This window comes from Elephas maximus, chromosome 5, assembly GCF_024166365.1.
Source record: "Elephas maximus indicus isolate mEleMax1 chromosome 5, mEleMax1 primary haplotype, whole genome shotgun sequence".
Lineage (NCBI taxonomy): Eukaryota > Metazoa > Chordata > Mammalia > Proboscidea > Elephantidae > Elephas > Elephas maximus.
The window spans coordinates 143,738,007-143,754,068 of NC_064823.1; the positions used below are offsets into that span (position 1 = coordinate 143,738,007).

A 16,062-nucleotide genomic window follows, 5' to 3' on the forward strand; every position below is an offset into this window, starting at 1 on the left:
CCGGATGTAAAAAATATATATTTTCCAGTTTTTGAAGAAATTTACTTAAAACTTGAGTAAAGGGAAAAGAAAAACAAAACACAACATGACAAATATTTGAAGGCAGCTAACGCACGGCTTACATTTTACGCAGTTGAGGAAGTTTCTTAAAGATTCCAGTGGCTTCCAAAACAGTGAATTCATTATTATTGAGACGCCTATGGAGGAAAAAGAAACAGAAAATTTTCATCACCAGAATTTGAGAAAAGATAAATTTTAATTTCCCATATGGAATTAAAATAGTACTTAATGATAATCTTAAAATAAAATATAGTGTACATATCACAGAAGATCACAGCAATGACTGATTTTTCCCCGTTTTGCTCAAATTTTAATGATCAAAAAAAGATACATTAAAACACAGAGTTAAAAAAAAAATCAAAACCAGCTGTCATTCAGTAATCTCCAGAACAATGCTCCCTTAAGAAGTATTTTTAAACATTTTTTGCCTCATCGTTCCCCTTCAAAATTTAACAGCTTATTTGAGATATAATTCACTTGCCACAAAACTCATTCCCTTAAAGTGTACAATTCAATGGTTTTTAGAATATTCACAGAAACGTGCAACCATCCCAGCTATCTTATCCTAAAACATTTTCATTGCCCCATAAAGGAATACCATGCCCAAGAGGAGTCACCCCCAATTTGTTCCTCTTCTCTCCCGCAATACTTGGCAATTTAATTTTTGTCTTTATGAATTTGCCTATTTAGAACATTTCATATAAGCAGAACCATACTAAATGTGGTCCTTTGTGACTGGTTTCTTTCACTGTGTGTAGTATTTCCCAGGCTCATCATGTTGTAGCATATATGAAGACTTGATTACTTTTGGGGCTGAATAAGGAGCCATCGCATGGATATACCACCTTTTGTTTTTGTGCTGATGCATGTTTTCAATTCTCTCGGATATACACATAGAAGCGGAACTGCTGCATCACGTGGCAACTCTATGTTTAACTCTTTAGGAACACAGCTAAAATGTTTTACAAAGCAACTACACCATTTTCCATTCCACCCAGCAATATATTAGGATACCAACTGGTCCACATCTTTGTCAACATTTGTAACTGTCCTTTTTTTTTTTTTAAATTATGGTCATTCTAGTAGGTATGAATGGTATCTCACTGTGGTTTGGATTTGGATTTCCCCAAGACTAAAGCTGTTGAGCATCTTTTCATGTGTTCACTGGCTATTTGTATATCTTCTTTAGGGAAAAATCCACTCAAATAATTTGATGGTTTTGTTAATTAGGAAATGTTATTTTTATTGTTGAGTTGTAAGAGCTCTTTCTATATTCTGGCTACAAGTCCTTTATCAGATATGTGATCTGAGGGTATTTTCTCCCTGGTACTGATTTTTAAATATATAAATTTTAAAATTCTGACTTTTTCAAAACACACACATACAACCTTTGCTTAAGCCAAGATGTTACTGTCTATAATAATTTTTGATTGACAAATAAGCCTATTTAAGGTGTTATCATGCTGGATGATATCATTTCAATTACTGTTTGTAGTATTTTTGGAAATACACAATACTCCATATAATACTATAGAGTTCAGGGCTTTCATCACGTGGCCTTCTGCATTTCCAAAGGTCCTGGAGCTACGACGTAGCTCCACGACCTAATAAGAGTAAAAAGGCTTCACTTTAACCAAAGGGCAGCTATTTTCTCTCATCTCTTTGAAAAGTATCACATTATTTTTATTTATCCAAATAGCTTAAAATTCATTACATAAAAGGCAAGAGTGTAGGCACAGTGAGAGATAAACTGTAAAACACAATCCCTGTCATCAAGGGGCTATCCTCCAGTTTAAGACAAAAGGATTACGCACGCACAAAAAGACAACCAACTTTGCAAAGCGGTAAATGACAAAGGCCAGATGGTGCTATACATAAACATTGCTAAGATGTTCATGCAACGATGAGATTTTGCTAGGTTTTCCTGGAATTTTTAGAACATTGACACTAAAGGCTTTGCTTTTATCAATAAAGTCAGTAAAGGCAAAATATCTATGGGCATAGAACCTATAGATGATTCAACAAACATACAGAATAGGCCCTGTATTAGGGCTACAGATATAAATCCTACGACAGCTTCTTTTCTGCTTTATCTGTTCTGAAAAATACTATCCTTTGGGTTTAGTATTTGATAATCACTGAATCCTAGTTGTGAGTCAATAAATAGTAGAGTTAATACTGAAAAAAGAGAAATTAAATTCCATAATTAATAGACGTCGAAATGGTGACCCTCACACTTACATGGTTGTTGAAAAGATTAATAAGTTAAAAATCTACTAAATATTTAGAAATTGCTCTGGGCATAGAAAATGCCCAATACATGCTATTATTATTAGCATTACTAGGGGCTAACAGAATTTTGAGCAACAAATTAATTTCTGTAATTGTGTCATGGGTCTGTAATTGCAAAGGTGGCTTTTAGTGTATTCCTTAAAAAAAAAAAAATACAGTAGTAAAATACACGTAACATGAAATTTGCCGTTTTAACCATTTATAATAATTTCAGTGCCATTAATTATATTCACAATATTTCACAACCATCTAATTTGCACTTGTGCAAAGATACTGATGTAATTATTGAGAATAAAAAGGCGAGACAAAATTCCTGTGCTTTCATAACTTTGTTCTCCCCCTGCCAACCAGGATCTCGTTGCTGGGTGAACTTACAGCTCCGCAGTGTACTGGGGAATGTGGTCTGGGATTTTGTTGAGTTTTTGATTGGAGCAATCTACTGTGGTCCCTTCACAGCGGCACTTTTCAGGGCAAGCCAAATCTGCAAAGCAGTCCCCGCTTAATTTTGATCGATAATCTTCTGTACCTATTGAGGATTCAAGGCAAAAGAAAAGATACTGAGTTTAAAGGTTAGAATATTTATTAATTTGCAGGGAGAAAAAAAGTGAGATAACTATAGATTATGCAGCAGGGAGACAACTTGGGGAATTTTGGTCAATGGATGTCAGGAGTGGGTTAAAACAAGGGCTTGGAATCTGCTGGAAAAAAAAGTGACCAGATTCACAAGACAGGAAGACATTAATAAAGTTGAGCTTTTCACAGCTGTACTTCTGCTGATCTAGTTATGAGCCATTCCTGCTTATTTCTCAGCTAATCATACAATGGCTACTAATTGTTAAAAAAAGTTTATTTTTTCTCTGAGTTACGATTTTAAAATATGTTTTATAATAATAAATTAGGGCTTTCAAGGCAAATAGATGTCTCCAGGTTTTTCGATTCTCTATATTCTTTTATAATTCTCTCCCTCTCACATAATCTTCTGGAATGTCGAAAAAGCCCTCTTTTTTTTTTTCATTTTTTTTTCTTTTTTTTAAAATAAAAAGAGACAACTAAATCCTGATTTAAGCCTCAGCAGCTTGCCATGCTGTAGAAAGCTGCGTGACGTTCCATGGTGCTTGACGGAACCATGTTTTACTCATACCTCGCAACCACATGGTTAGATCAAGCACAACAGAAAATCTCGCTACGGAATCACTACACCATCCACTAGGTCAAGGGAAGAGACCAAGAGGAAAGATGAAGGGAAGTAGGAGAAAAGCTACAGACATTCTGGAAATGTAATACTGTATACATGACATGCATTCTTCCCGCAGAATGCTTATGACATCAGTAAGGGTTATTACTACTGAAGATTTCCTGGAAACGCAAAGAAGGGGCTATACTGCAAGGTGCCTCCACTGCTCCTCAGCACTGCGGAACGGAAACAACAGCTTTCGGGAACATCAGGAAGAAGTCGAAGGTGAGCTACAAGGACAACAGAGAAGCTCAAAAGATCTCTGGTTTCTTCTTGGGGAAAAAGGTTGCAAAAGGCCAAGACTAGAAGAAGATACATCAGGACTGAAAAGGGAGGGCATCATGTTTCAGATCAGACACTTTTACTTACAGCCAAAATGGTGAATTCCTGCAAAAGTAAAGATCACCAAGAAGGAAAGAAAGACAGAGTAATCCCAATTAAGATTAATGTGCATACATATAAAACTAAGCTCTCTTCCTTCTTTCTTTACTGTGGCAATTATGGGGAGACTAGCATGGTGTGCATGGTGTGATACGAGTTTTCATGCTTTGTGAAATTTTATAATTATCTTTGAAGCACAGCAGTCTTCCGAGAAAAGCAACGGCATAAAAGACGGGTATTACAAATTAAGTTCTTGTGGATTCCTTTAAAGATGTACTCTCTGCAAGACAGATTTTCTTTTGAGTTATCACTGTGCAATCCAGAATACCACATAGAATGGTGGTAGGCAAGGAGATATGTAAAATTAAATAAAAACTAATCCTAGAGATCCTCAAGGGATTATTACCAGAGCATTTGGGTTAATAATTAGGTTGTGGCTTACGTGTTCTTTAATGATCTTTCTGACTTACTAGTACATCACTTAGTGCCAATGGAATCAGAATCTCATAAGACATTTGCCATGCTGAAGAGAGTAGTTTTGATACATTTGTCAATTCTTACATTGACATTTATTGGGGATCTTCTATATTCCTTTAAGTTTTGGTCTCCAAAGTGAAATGAGATCATGGTTGTTGTTAGTTGCCATTGAGATCACTTGACTCATGACAACCCAAGTGTGCAGAGTAGAACTGCTGCATAGAGTTTTTTAAGACTGTGACTTTTTGGGAAGCAGATTGCCAGGCTTATATTCTGAGGCACCTGTGGGTGTGTTCCAGTTGCCAACCTTCTGGCTAACAGTCAAGCACTTAACTGTTTTTGCCACCCAGGGACTTCTTCAAATAAGGGCATACTGGTAACAAAGTCTAAGTGACAGGTATGTTAAATATCTTACATTTAAAATAAACTGCGTTCAATGCAATAACAATAATGCTTATTTTATGATGGTTCTTTTCGTAGGTTTAATTTTTAATTAAAATTTTGATTAAAAGGGGGCCTGGCTTCTGTAAATGTTACTTTAAATTCTGTAAATTGAATTATTAGAAATCGAAAGATAAGCTGGGATATTTGATATAAAAGGTATTTTCCAAAACCTACATTATTTTGGCTGCTTTCAATAAGAGGGCAAAACTGTATCCAAATTCAGAATGTATGAATATAACCTGTTTGTTACTTACTTGGTAAGCTTAAAAAATTAATTTCTACAATATTAATCAATAATATTTAATGAGAATAGTTTAAACAACTTGAGAAAAATTATATTAACAGCTGTAATTTGGGGCCATAAATCATATTCACGTTCTATTCTAGAGGTGGTCTGGTGTTTAGAATATGGCTTTTTCAGGGTAACTAATAGGAATCGACTCGACGGCAGTTGGTCTTTTTTTGGGGGCGTGGTAATAGCTATCAGATGACTTTCTATTTATTAATTGGGTGAAAATAATGAATTTTAATTACTGCTTATGGAGGCCAATCAATTGTTCCTTTCAATGTTTTACTTCTTATGCAGCCAGCACAAACCATGAGCAAAATAGAGAAAGTATTGTTCATTCAGGCTCAGAATCAGCAATAATGAAATTTGCTAATGCATAAAATTATTCAAAGTATAATTCAATAAAGGCAAGTGACAAATCTCTCCATCATACAGACCCCAAACCTAGAGCTCTTGTTAAAAGCATAATATGGCTTTGCCTATGAACAAAGGAGAGATAGTTTTTTACTTTTAGTTCTTAAAACATATGATCATTTAGGAATATAACCAGGAGATGGCAAAAGTAGTCAATCAATTACTAACATGTATCTTTATAGAAAATGGTTTAAAACAAACAAGTCAAAAGGCATTTTACACAACTGGCAAGCAAGGGAAAAATAAAGTCAAGGAACATATCTCAAAGAGCTAGTTCTTGTATCATCAGCCTTGAGAGTTTTAAGACAGAAATGGTAAAATATTGCAATTATTGTCTAAGAAGCATTTCATTAGTTATTCAAGGCATTCAGTGCCCATGCATTTCTGATGGTCTCCTGATCGACACTGACATTTTTTGGGAGTTATATCATGACTCCAGAAATGCAAACATGTAAAGTCACAAAAAAAAAAAAAAAAAGCAGGAAAAACTGCAAACAAATCAGCAAAAAGCTGTTTTTTAAATAGCCAAGTAAAGTGAAAATAAGGAAAAATTAAGCACAAAGTATCTTTTTTTTTTTTAGTATAAAACCTACAAAAAATAAATCTTGTGATGGAAAAAGTAGCTCTGCATGTTTGTAACTGATTTCGCGTAGAACTAGCTCTTTGACAACAGCAAGATCTCTGTCTTTAAAACCAGCCCAATGAGCTGTATTTTAAAAACAGGTTGAAAGATCAAGATACACAATGTAAGGAGAGAAAATGATTTCAGTAGAAAGCCATAGGTTCATACATTTTAGCTACTGTGAGAAATATTAGATAATGTGCGAATGTGAGAGAGAGAGAGAAAAAACGGTGGGGTTTTATTAATATATATGTTTAACATCGGAAGCTGCATGCAAAGGCCAGGTGTTCAGGAAACAGCTACAAGTGATCTATGCAGAAGTAAACCTATCTACTGAGTCCCCACGGTATTTTCAAGAAGCATGCATATCAAAGGTTTAGAAGCTATATTTTAAAGGTGAAGAAAGGGTGTCTGCAGTTAGTCCTACTACCGAGCAAAACCTACCTGGAATGAAATACTGTTCTTTAGCTAAATAAAAAAAGAGAAAAAAATAGAAGATGGACCTGAATGTCAGCAAGCAGAGATATGAGTTATATTAGATTAAGAATGGACTACATTTACCATAGATAATTAAGTGAAAAATGTCTATTCACAGCAGTGACTGAAGTATAACAACGTACAGTGAGCAGTAAATGAATCGAGAATCATGGACAATAAACGGCTTTGTTTCCATACGAGCTTTTTAGTACAGATTCAGTGCCGAATGTGAAATACGCCTGGAATCGTTAGGTAGTATACCACCCAAAAATATAGAATGTGTTCTATCATAAGAAAATAAAAAAGATTAGACCAAAACAAACAGCACATTTCCATGACCTGTGTTTTCTATTATACGTTAACATAATATGCACCTGTATTTCGGCTTGTTATAAGTAAGTGTAATATTCCCAAATTTTTAAAAGACGGCCTTTGGAAAAAATGTATCTTCAAAGTCCTATTCAAAACGAGGGAATGCAAAATGGGAAAGTGGCATTAACTGTGACAAGGTAGGGATCAAAAGCCTCCCCTCCCCCACTTCTAAGTCTAAGCAGATTCCATAACGAAGTCTCAGTTCACTTTTCTGAAGAAATGTACATGACAGATTACTTTTAAGTTGCTTAATGAAAAATAATACAACAAATATGAGACTTAACATACTTAAAAGGCATTCTGAATTTATTAATTCGCCCCAATGAAGTCAGAAACCTGGGAATATAATTTGAAGTATTCAGGCATCTTTTTAATTTGGCTGATAGCCTAATTTTTCTGCTGGATATGTTGTTAAAAAATGTTACACATACGATGGCTATATGAGTCATGCTTACAGTTCTTTTTATTTCTTGCTTCACGTGCAGAAGAAAAAGAAATATGATTCTGCAAGGCCACCTGTTTTGTTAGGTCTCATGTAAGGGCTATTTTTGGTGACACCAGAGAAATACCAGATGAAGTTAAAACAATTACCTGAACAACGAAATTTCTTGCTTTTGATCTGCCCGATTCTTTTGTTGGCCAGACGGCGGGGGCTGGTGCAGCGGGCACCACTGGTCTCTATGGGGTTGGTATGGAGGTAATCCGCCAGCCACTTCAGATGGCAGTCACAAATAAATGGGTTCTGAGCCAAATGCCTTTCAGAGACACATACAGGACAATTTTACATATGACTTGCAATGGATCAACTTGCAAACCCGGAAGGAAAACAAGCATCATCAAATTGGAGCAAAATCCTATACACATACATAGTCTGAATGGCCCGGAGAGGTGAGAAGGTCCCCTTGGCGATGGTCTGAAGCTTGTTGTCATATAAGGAGAGGAGGTTCAAGTTGTGGAGGTCCTGAAAAGCATCTACCCGAAGGCAGTTGATCTTGTTGGCATTCAATAATCTGTTTGATCAAATAGTTGCAGGATTAAAGTGGGGCATCTCATGAACTGAGCCTTCAATAACCTGTCCTTCTTAAGAACCCCTGATCAAGAAATACATTCCTTTTAAACCCAAAATTAACATTTTTACTTGAACAGTTTAGGTATTACATAACGAAGATTTGGGGTTTTAGGTATTATATAATGAAACCAGGGTCATGCAGTCAAATGTGTGTCTAAAATTGGTGTTACTTATACATTCACTCAGTAAAAATTACTGAACATTAATTTCTGGAAGCTGTAGAGGTAGCATCAGACAAAGGTGGGTGAGCTCCAACCTCTTTTGTTGAGAAGGTAAGCAAATGCCATAAAATCTTAGTCCCTCAAATTGCTCTGTGAAAAAAGTTCCCTTTGTTCTTGAAAGAGCAGGGTGAGCCCTCTAAAATATAGGTCAGATCATGCTCCAACTCCCAGGTAGCACAGAGTAAAGTCTAAATCTTCAGAGCCTATAAAGCCTTATAGGGTCCTTAAGCCACCCTCTGAACACCGTCACCTCCTAGTTACCTCTTCCTGGTTGGATCAGCCTCAGCCACTTTGGGTTTTTTTGTGCTCCTTTTCAAACACACCAGGCTCGTTCTCTGCCTGGAATGCTCTCTGTTCAGCTGTCTGGAATTGGCTCAAATCTTACCTTCTCAGTGCAGCCTACTCTGACAAATGGCTGGTTTTCGTAAGTAGATCACCAGACCTTTCTTGACCGTCATAGTCTGGAAGCTCCACTAAGACTTGTTCGGCATCACAGCTACACACAAGCCTCACTGACAGACGGGTGGTAGCTCAGCATGAGGCATAGTGACCAGGAACTGAACCTGGGTCTTCCACATTGGTGGTGAGAATTCTACCACTGAACCACAAACGCCCTCATGCCTAGCGTATAAACCTGCTGCCATCGAGTCGATTCCAATTCATAGTGACCCTGTAGGATGGAGTAGAACTACCCCATAGGGTTTCCAAGGCTGTAACCTTTACAGAAGCAGGCTGCCGTATCTTCCTCAGGCAGAGTGGCTGCTGGGTTTGAACCACCGATCTTTTGGGTAGCAGCTGAGTGCTTAACCACTGAGCCATCAGGGCTCCTTTGCCTAGCATATACTAAGTGCCTAAAAAAGATCTGCTGTTGAATATATACTTTACAACTCTCTTGGAGAGTGACATGGGACATTACTGTATTAAAGGTTCTAATCCTGTCTTATAAACACCTGTTTCACTTGGTTTAACACAGTATTCCTCCAATTTTTTTTTTCCTATATAATAAAAACAAAAAAACCCGTTGCTGTCGAGTCGATTCCGACTCATAGTGACCCTATAGGACAGAGTAGAACTGCCCCATAGAGTTTCCAAGGAGCTCCTGGTGGATTCGAACTGCTGACCTTTTGGTTAGCACCTGTAGCACTAAACCACTACGCTACCAGGGTGTCCAAATCCTATGTAGCTATATCAATATTCTGTGGAACTGATGGTTTACATGTCATACTTTCGCAAACATCGTTCTGACAGATCAGATGTGATTGTGTCTGAGCTTTTATTCATGCTGGCCTCACCTCTGGGGTTAGACTTGCCCTGCTCTGTACTGTACTCAGTCTCTGGGCTTTTCAAGGCCTCATAGAAGGTCCACCTCTTCCAGAACTTGACTTCCACCTAACTACAGTATTCCTCCCTCTGGGTTCCAAGTCTTGTCGTCTATTTCACATAGGCCTGTTTGTTTGCCCAAATATAGTTCTGATACTTACAGCAGGAACTTTTTTTTTTTTTTAATTTCTTTTTCTCTATCACCACTTAGCTCCAAGTTTTAATGTTTATGGCTTTAACAAATATTTGTTGTTGTTAGTTGCTGCTGAGTTGACTCCGACTCATGATGACCTTACATATAAGACAACGAAACGTTGCCCAATCTTGAGCCATCTTCCTGGTGCTAGTGTTTGAGTCCATTGTCATGACTCTTGCGTCAGTACATGGCTCAAAAATATGTGCTACGTGGTTTGAGATTGTATGCCTCGTTATCTAACCTGGTAACAATGTTTTCCCTTTCGACCACATAAATGTCTAAATAGTATCTGAGGTACTTTGGTTTCCTTTGTTTGCTTTTTCAGGTACTCCGTGCACATGCAGAGCTATGACTTCCTCATGGTGACTCTCTTTGCTGCACCTTTTCATCCCCCTTTAGGAGCTGAAGCTTGATCTTCTCTGTGTTCTACATGATTTCATTAAAAACCCTAGAAGGATGGTTTGAGGTAAGCACTGATTAATCTTGTATCCCTCCACCCTGGGCCACAACACAAGTAATGCTGATCTTGTTCCCTAATTCATAAGCTAACTGCAAAAAGAAGTTAAACAGCAGAAAATTAAGGACAAGAAAAAGGTGGGGAGTCTCAAAGAAACTAAAAGAAGGGGCCATCTGAGCATCTGTACTCTCTTCAAATTCATTTGGTCCAAGCAATAGGAAAAAAATAATTGGACACCAATTTCTTTCGCTCCTTTTTATTTATCTACTTTCTCCCCCAATACCTCATCTGTTTACCAAGTCCTCTGCTAGCTGTAAAGAGATAATCGTCGTTTTAGCCCCGGCAGGCATATGATGGGCTTTAATCTAGAGACAAAACATTAGGCCAAGTGACAAAGATGGCTTTCTAAGTAAGGTTTACCTACATACAGACCCCCATGGTTTAGTAACCTGTATACTTCATCAATCAGCTATAACTGTTTGTGGAAAAAAAAGAAGGTAGCATTTTAAGTGTTGACACTACACAGGTTAAAAAAAAAAAAAAAAAACCTCGCTGCTGTTGAGTCATTTGCGACTCACAACAACCCTATAGGACAAAGTAGAACCCTGTTTCCAAGGAGCAGCTGCTGATTTCTAACTACTGACATTTTGGTTAGCAGCCAAGCTCTTAACCGCTATGCCACCAGGGCTTCGTAAGTAACCGGTAAGGAGAGTAATGGTAGAAAAATGTGGAAGAATGACAATGAGGTAAAAAAAAACAGGTAATAAATAGTGATGACATTTAACTATACCTATAATGTCAGCTAAAATGTGAATCAAATTATTCTACTAAAAATCAGAAACAGTATTTGCTAACTCCACCCCAAGGGTTAAAACAGAATTTGAAAACCAAATAAAGTCATTAGATCACAAAGGTCAGTATTTATCATGACTCATTGGTCTGTTGTAAAATCAGTGTATTAGTTTATGCAGCATTAAAAAATATGTATAGAGAGAAAATGAGTGATGAAATGGACTGGAAAGGAAAGGAAGAGAATGGAATAGAATGGCGAGCACTGCAAACAGTAAGGTTAAATATTATTTTGTTAACATTTCATTAAACTTGTTTGTGTGTGTATGTGTGGTGAAATGAGTTTCCTTTAAGTGGTCTTTTGCCTTGGTTCTTTGGAAAAACAATTTGAGAGATTTCTCCCCTAAGCCCTGAGGAGTTACTTTTGCCTTCAGAGGGTTTGTTACTTTTGTCCAAGTTGGTTGACATATCCCAGGTAAGCTGTAAACAACCTGAGGTTTGATACTTTTCATCTGGTCCTGGACTACAGCCTGCCCTGTAATTGGTGTGCACCTTACAGGGATTGGTCAATAAACTATGCAAATGAAGCATCTGTGGCCTACCAAGAGGGGATTGGTCAGTTTGTGGCCCTGGTGGGAGGGCCATGCCTTGAAGTTGAAGAGGAATCTGTGTATATAAGCAGCCAACTCCACTTAGGTTTCTGAGACTAAAAGGAGGAGGAAGAGAAGCAGGAGGAAGAAGCAGAAGGAAGAGAAGAAAGAAGCGGAGAGACAGAGAGGTGGCAAGGAACCTCCTAAAAGAACTGTAACATGGTCAAAGGCTATAATACTGAAGATAGCAACAGGCCTGGAAGGAGTGCAGTGGTAGAGCTGGGGGTGACAGACAGCAGGGCCAAGAGGAACAGTCAAGAGGAGGATAGAGAGCTGTCCTGCACTGAAGAAGAAAGACTTTGCCTACGTGCTTCCTGATCCTGATCCCAAGTTATACCCTGGTCCTTAATAAACTATTTAGCTGTGAGTATGGTATGTGAGTTCTGTGTGGCCATTGCAAGGGATTATCGATTTCAGTAGAAAAGTAGAGTGCCATGGGAGGGATGGCTGGTGCCAGAATTGCTAAAAAGTTTGTAGAGTGGAGGTATGTCTGACCTCTACCTCATAGGAATCAGCTTTGTGCTGATAGTGATTCTCATTATCCCCCATGAAGTCAGACAGGTTCTGACGCTACTACTGCTACCACCCTTTTACAGTACGTGTGTGTACATGCAAATTTATGAAATACATTATATATCTGGATAATGGTGAAGAAGTTTGAGATATAGATAATAGGGCACAATTATGAACATAAGTTTATTAAGTAATAAAAACAGGTTTATATTTGGGAAGTTTGTGGGATTGGGAATATTTATCAAATAAAATATAATTTCCACCAGTAATAAGTGAACTAAATTTTAAAGAATTCAATTTAATGAGTGAATAAAAATGATTCAGTTAATAAATAAATAAAATTCTAAACTTAAGCATTTTAAGGTAGACCAACCATGAGCCACTTGGGAGAAGAAATGACACACTACTCATCTCTACATGCACAGCTTCTAGGCCAGTGTCTGCCCCAAATGAGGTCCTCAGTAAGTGTTTAGTGAAACTGAAGATATCTAACACTACGGATATTACATTAGCATTTTAGTTTTTCAAATTTCCTCTTCACATGGACATTCATTAAAACACTCAGTGTCAATACTTGTGCTTAGAAATATGTAAATATTACTTTAGAGAAAATGGACACTGGCTATTTTCTAAGCAAAGCAGTCTTTAAAGATACAATTTGGGGGTATACAGATCATTTTCTCACTGGGGTAGTTTGAGGACTGCTGTGCTATGGCCTACTGCCCATCATCGATGTGTTGGGGAAGCTATTCCGGCCCTGTCACTCCTCAGAATCTTTTAACAATGGTTGGTAAACATATCCCCATGTCTCTCTTTTCCAATGACTGTTAAATCAAAACAGAGTTGTTTCTGCTAAACCACAACTGAAACTATTCCTGACGCCCACTTTTCAGTCAAGTATTAGACAGGCTATAAAACAAAAAATAACACAAGTAAGGAACATGCTTCTTAGTTCAATTAAATATAAGAGACCAAATGGGCAGCTCCTGTCCAAAAGTAGGATGAGGAGGCAAGAAGGGACAGGAACTGGAGAAGCTGACACAAGGAACCCGGGGTGGAAAGAGGGGGCATGATGTCACATTGTGGGGATTGCCACCAATATCACAAAACAGTATGTGAATAAATTTTTGAATGAGAAATTAACTTGAGCTGTAAACTTTTACCTAAAGCACTCCCACCCCCCCAAAAAGGGAGAGATAGATGTTTCACAAAAGGCAGGAATTGTACAAGCTTCAAATGACAGAACAGCCAGAAAGTATACAACATTCATGACGGTGTACAGAGAAAGGTTTTAGGACCATTCTGAAGTGTTGTCATCAAGTAAATAACCATAATCGATGTTAGCTCTGCTAGGCTAGTATCTTCCATGCCATTAAAATATATTTTGGTCAAACTTTTCTGATGCCTCTATGAAAACAAAATGGAACACTGACTAAAATATCATATTTAGGTTCAACAGATCAGAAACAAATACTTACAGAAGCTGTAAGGAAAATAGTCCCTCAAATAAGCTTTTTGGGAGTTCTGTGATTTTATTTCCATAGAGTACACTGGAGAAAAAAAAAAAAAAGGCTTTAAATAAAATTAAACCAAACCAGCATAAAAATTCATTAAACACATACGTATTAATGTACATAGTAGGTTAGCAGGTACTCAGTTCATTATTAAAGTTAAAATTGAATAAACAGACTTCAATTTACAAATACTTTTGTTGACTACAGACCATAGGTATGCTTATTTTAGAAAATTAGGAAAACATAGAAAAATAAAGAAAATGAATATAATTCATAATCATATCCCCCTTTCACAGAAATAACCACAGAACTACTATTAAATTATGTTTTTCTACGTATGTGTGCGTGTTCACACACATATGGTTCATATGAAATGAGAACACACTATATAAAAAAGGGTAGCAGTATATGTAGATCCACTGCTCATTAAGGAACAAGTTTTGGCTTTATTATATAAGGGTAACATTTTTATCTTAAAAACAGAATGTGTATGCTTGAGAAATATCAGATCTGTGGAGATGGTGACCATGGTATGAATTTAGGAGAACTTTTGAAATATATGCCTTGTCCTGGTGGTGCAGTGGTTAAGTGGCTGCTAACCAACAGGTCAGCAGTTTGAATCCACCAGGAGTTCACTGAAGACCCTATGGGGCAGCTCTATTCTGTCCCACAGGGTTGCTATGAGTCAGAATTGACTGGATGACAAGGGGTTTGGTTTGGTTTTAGTTTCAAAGGATGTATGAACAGGAATGAATCCTTAGGCTACCAACCGCTAATAAGCAACTAAATGCAATTTGAGCGCAAGGATCATGGATGTTAAAGATGGAATTGGGTTCCCAAAAAATATGTGTTCTAAATTCTAAATCCCTACATCTTTGGAAGGAACCTCTACATAGATTAAGAGGTAGTTGTTTGGACAGAACAAGGGGATACTGATTGGTTTAAAGTCAGGAAAGGTGTGCGTCAGGGTTGTATCCTTTCGCCATACCTTTTCAGTCTGTGTGCTGAGCAAATAAGCCCAGAAGTTGGACTACATGAAGAAGAACAGGGCATCAGGATTGGAAGAAGACTCATCAACCACCTGCGTTACGCAGATGACACAACCTTGCTTGCTGAAAGTGAAAAGGACCTGAAGCACTTACTAACGAAGATCAAACACCACAGCCTTCAGGATGGCTTGCACCTCAACATAAAGAAAACAAAAAATCCTCACAACTGGACCAATAAGCAACATCATCATAAACGGAGAAAAGATTGAAGTTGTCAAGGATTTCATTTTACTTGGATCCACAATCAACAGCCGTGGAAGCAGCAGTCAAGAAATCAAACGATGCATTGCATTGGGTAAATCTGCTGCAAAGGACCTCTTTGAAGTGTTGAAAAGCAAAGATGTCACCTTGAAGACTAAGATGCACCTGACCCAAGCCATAGTATTTTCCCAATTGTATCATATGCATGTGAAAGCTGAACAATGAATAAGGAAGACTGAAGAAGAATTAATGCCTTTGAATTGTGGTGTTGGTGAGGAATATTGAATATACCGTGGACTGCCAAAAGAATGAACAAATCTGTCTTGGAAGAAGTACAACCAAAATGCTCCTTAGAAGCAAGGATGGTGAGACTGCATCTTACATCCTTTGGACATGTCAGGAGGGATCAGTCCCTGGAGAAAGACATCATGCTTGGCAAAGTACAGGGTCAGCAGAAAAGAGGAAGACCCTCAATGAGGTGGACTGACACAGTGGCTGCAACAATGAGCTCAAGCGTAGCAACGACTGTAAGGATGGTGCAGGACAGGGCAGTGTTTCATTCTGTTGTGCATGGGGTCGCTATGAGTTGGAACCAACTCGACGCCACCTAACGACATCATCTGTGGATGCAATCCCATTTAGGAACAGAACTTTCTTTTTTGTGTTAACGAGACCATATCAGTGTACAGCATGTTAAGCCAACCATCTTTCAGAAATAAATAGACTGGATTAGGCAAACAGATGGAAGCACAGAAGAAAGACTGACGCCACATGGAGAGCACCAACGAGCCAAGGAAGGGAAGCTGAAAGAGACAACAATTTTTTCCCAGAGCAGAAAAAGAAAGCCTTCCCCCAGTGCCCAGAATTTGACTTCCAGCCTACTAAACTGTGATAAATAAATTTCTGTTCATTAAAGCCATCCACTTGTAGTATTTCTGTTACAGCAGCATTTAAACTAAGACAATGACTTATTTGCTTCTGTACACCTGGAACCTAGCACAGGCTGTGGCTACACAGTTAG

The 16,062-nt window shown here is 37.8% G+C and overlaps 1 protein-coding gene across 2 annotated transcripts in view; it reads right to left on the minus strand.

Annotated features, from left to right (window-relative positions):
- Window positions 1–16,062, minus strand: part of SLIT2 (slit guidance ligand 2) — a 417,531-nt gene that overhangs the window by 100,735 nt on the left and 300,734 nt on the right. For both annotated transcript variants that reach the window (XM_049886437.1, XM_049886436.1), the window contains exons 12-17: window positions 13,756–13,827; window positions 7,929–8,072; window positions 7,654–7,817; window positions 6,658–6,681; window positions 2,728–2,878; window positions 123–197 (exon numbers count right to left, since the gene is read on the minus strand). In XM_049886437.1, coding sequence (XP_049742394.1) covers window positions 123–197; window positions 2,728–2,878; window positions 6,658–6,681; window positions 7,654–7,817; window positions 7,929–8,072; window positions 13,756–13,827 — 630 coding nt within the window. The remainder of the gene's footprint in view (window positions 1–122; window positions 198–2,727; window positions 2,879–6,657; window positions 6,682–7,653; window positions 7,818–7,928; window positions 8,073–13,755; window positions 13,828–16,062) is intronic.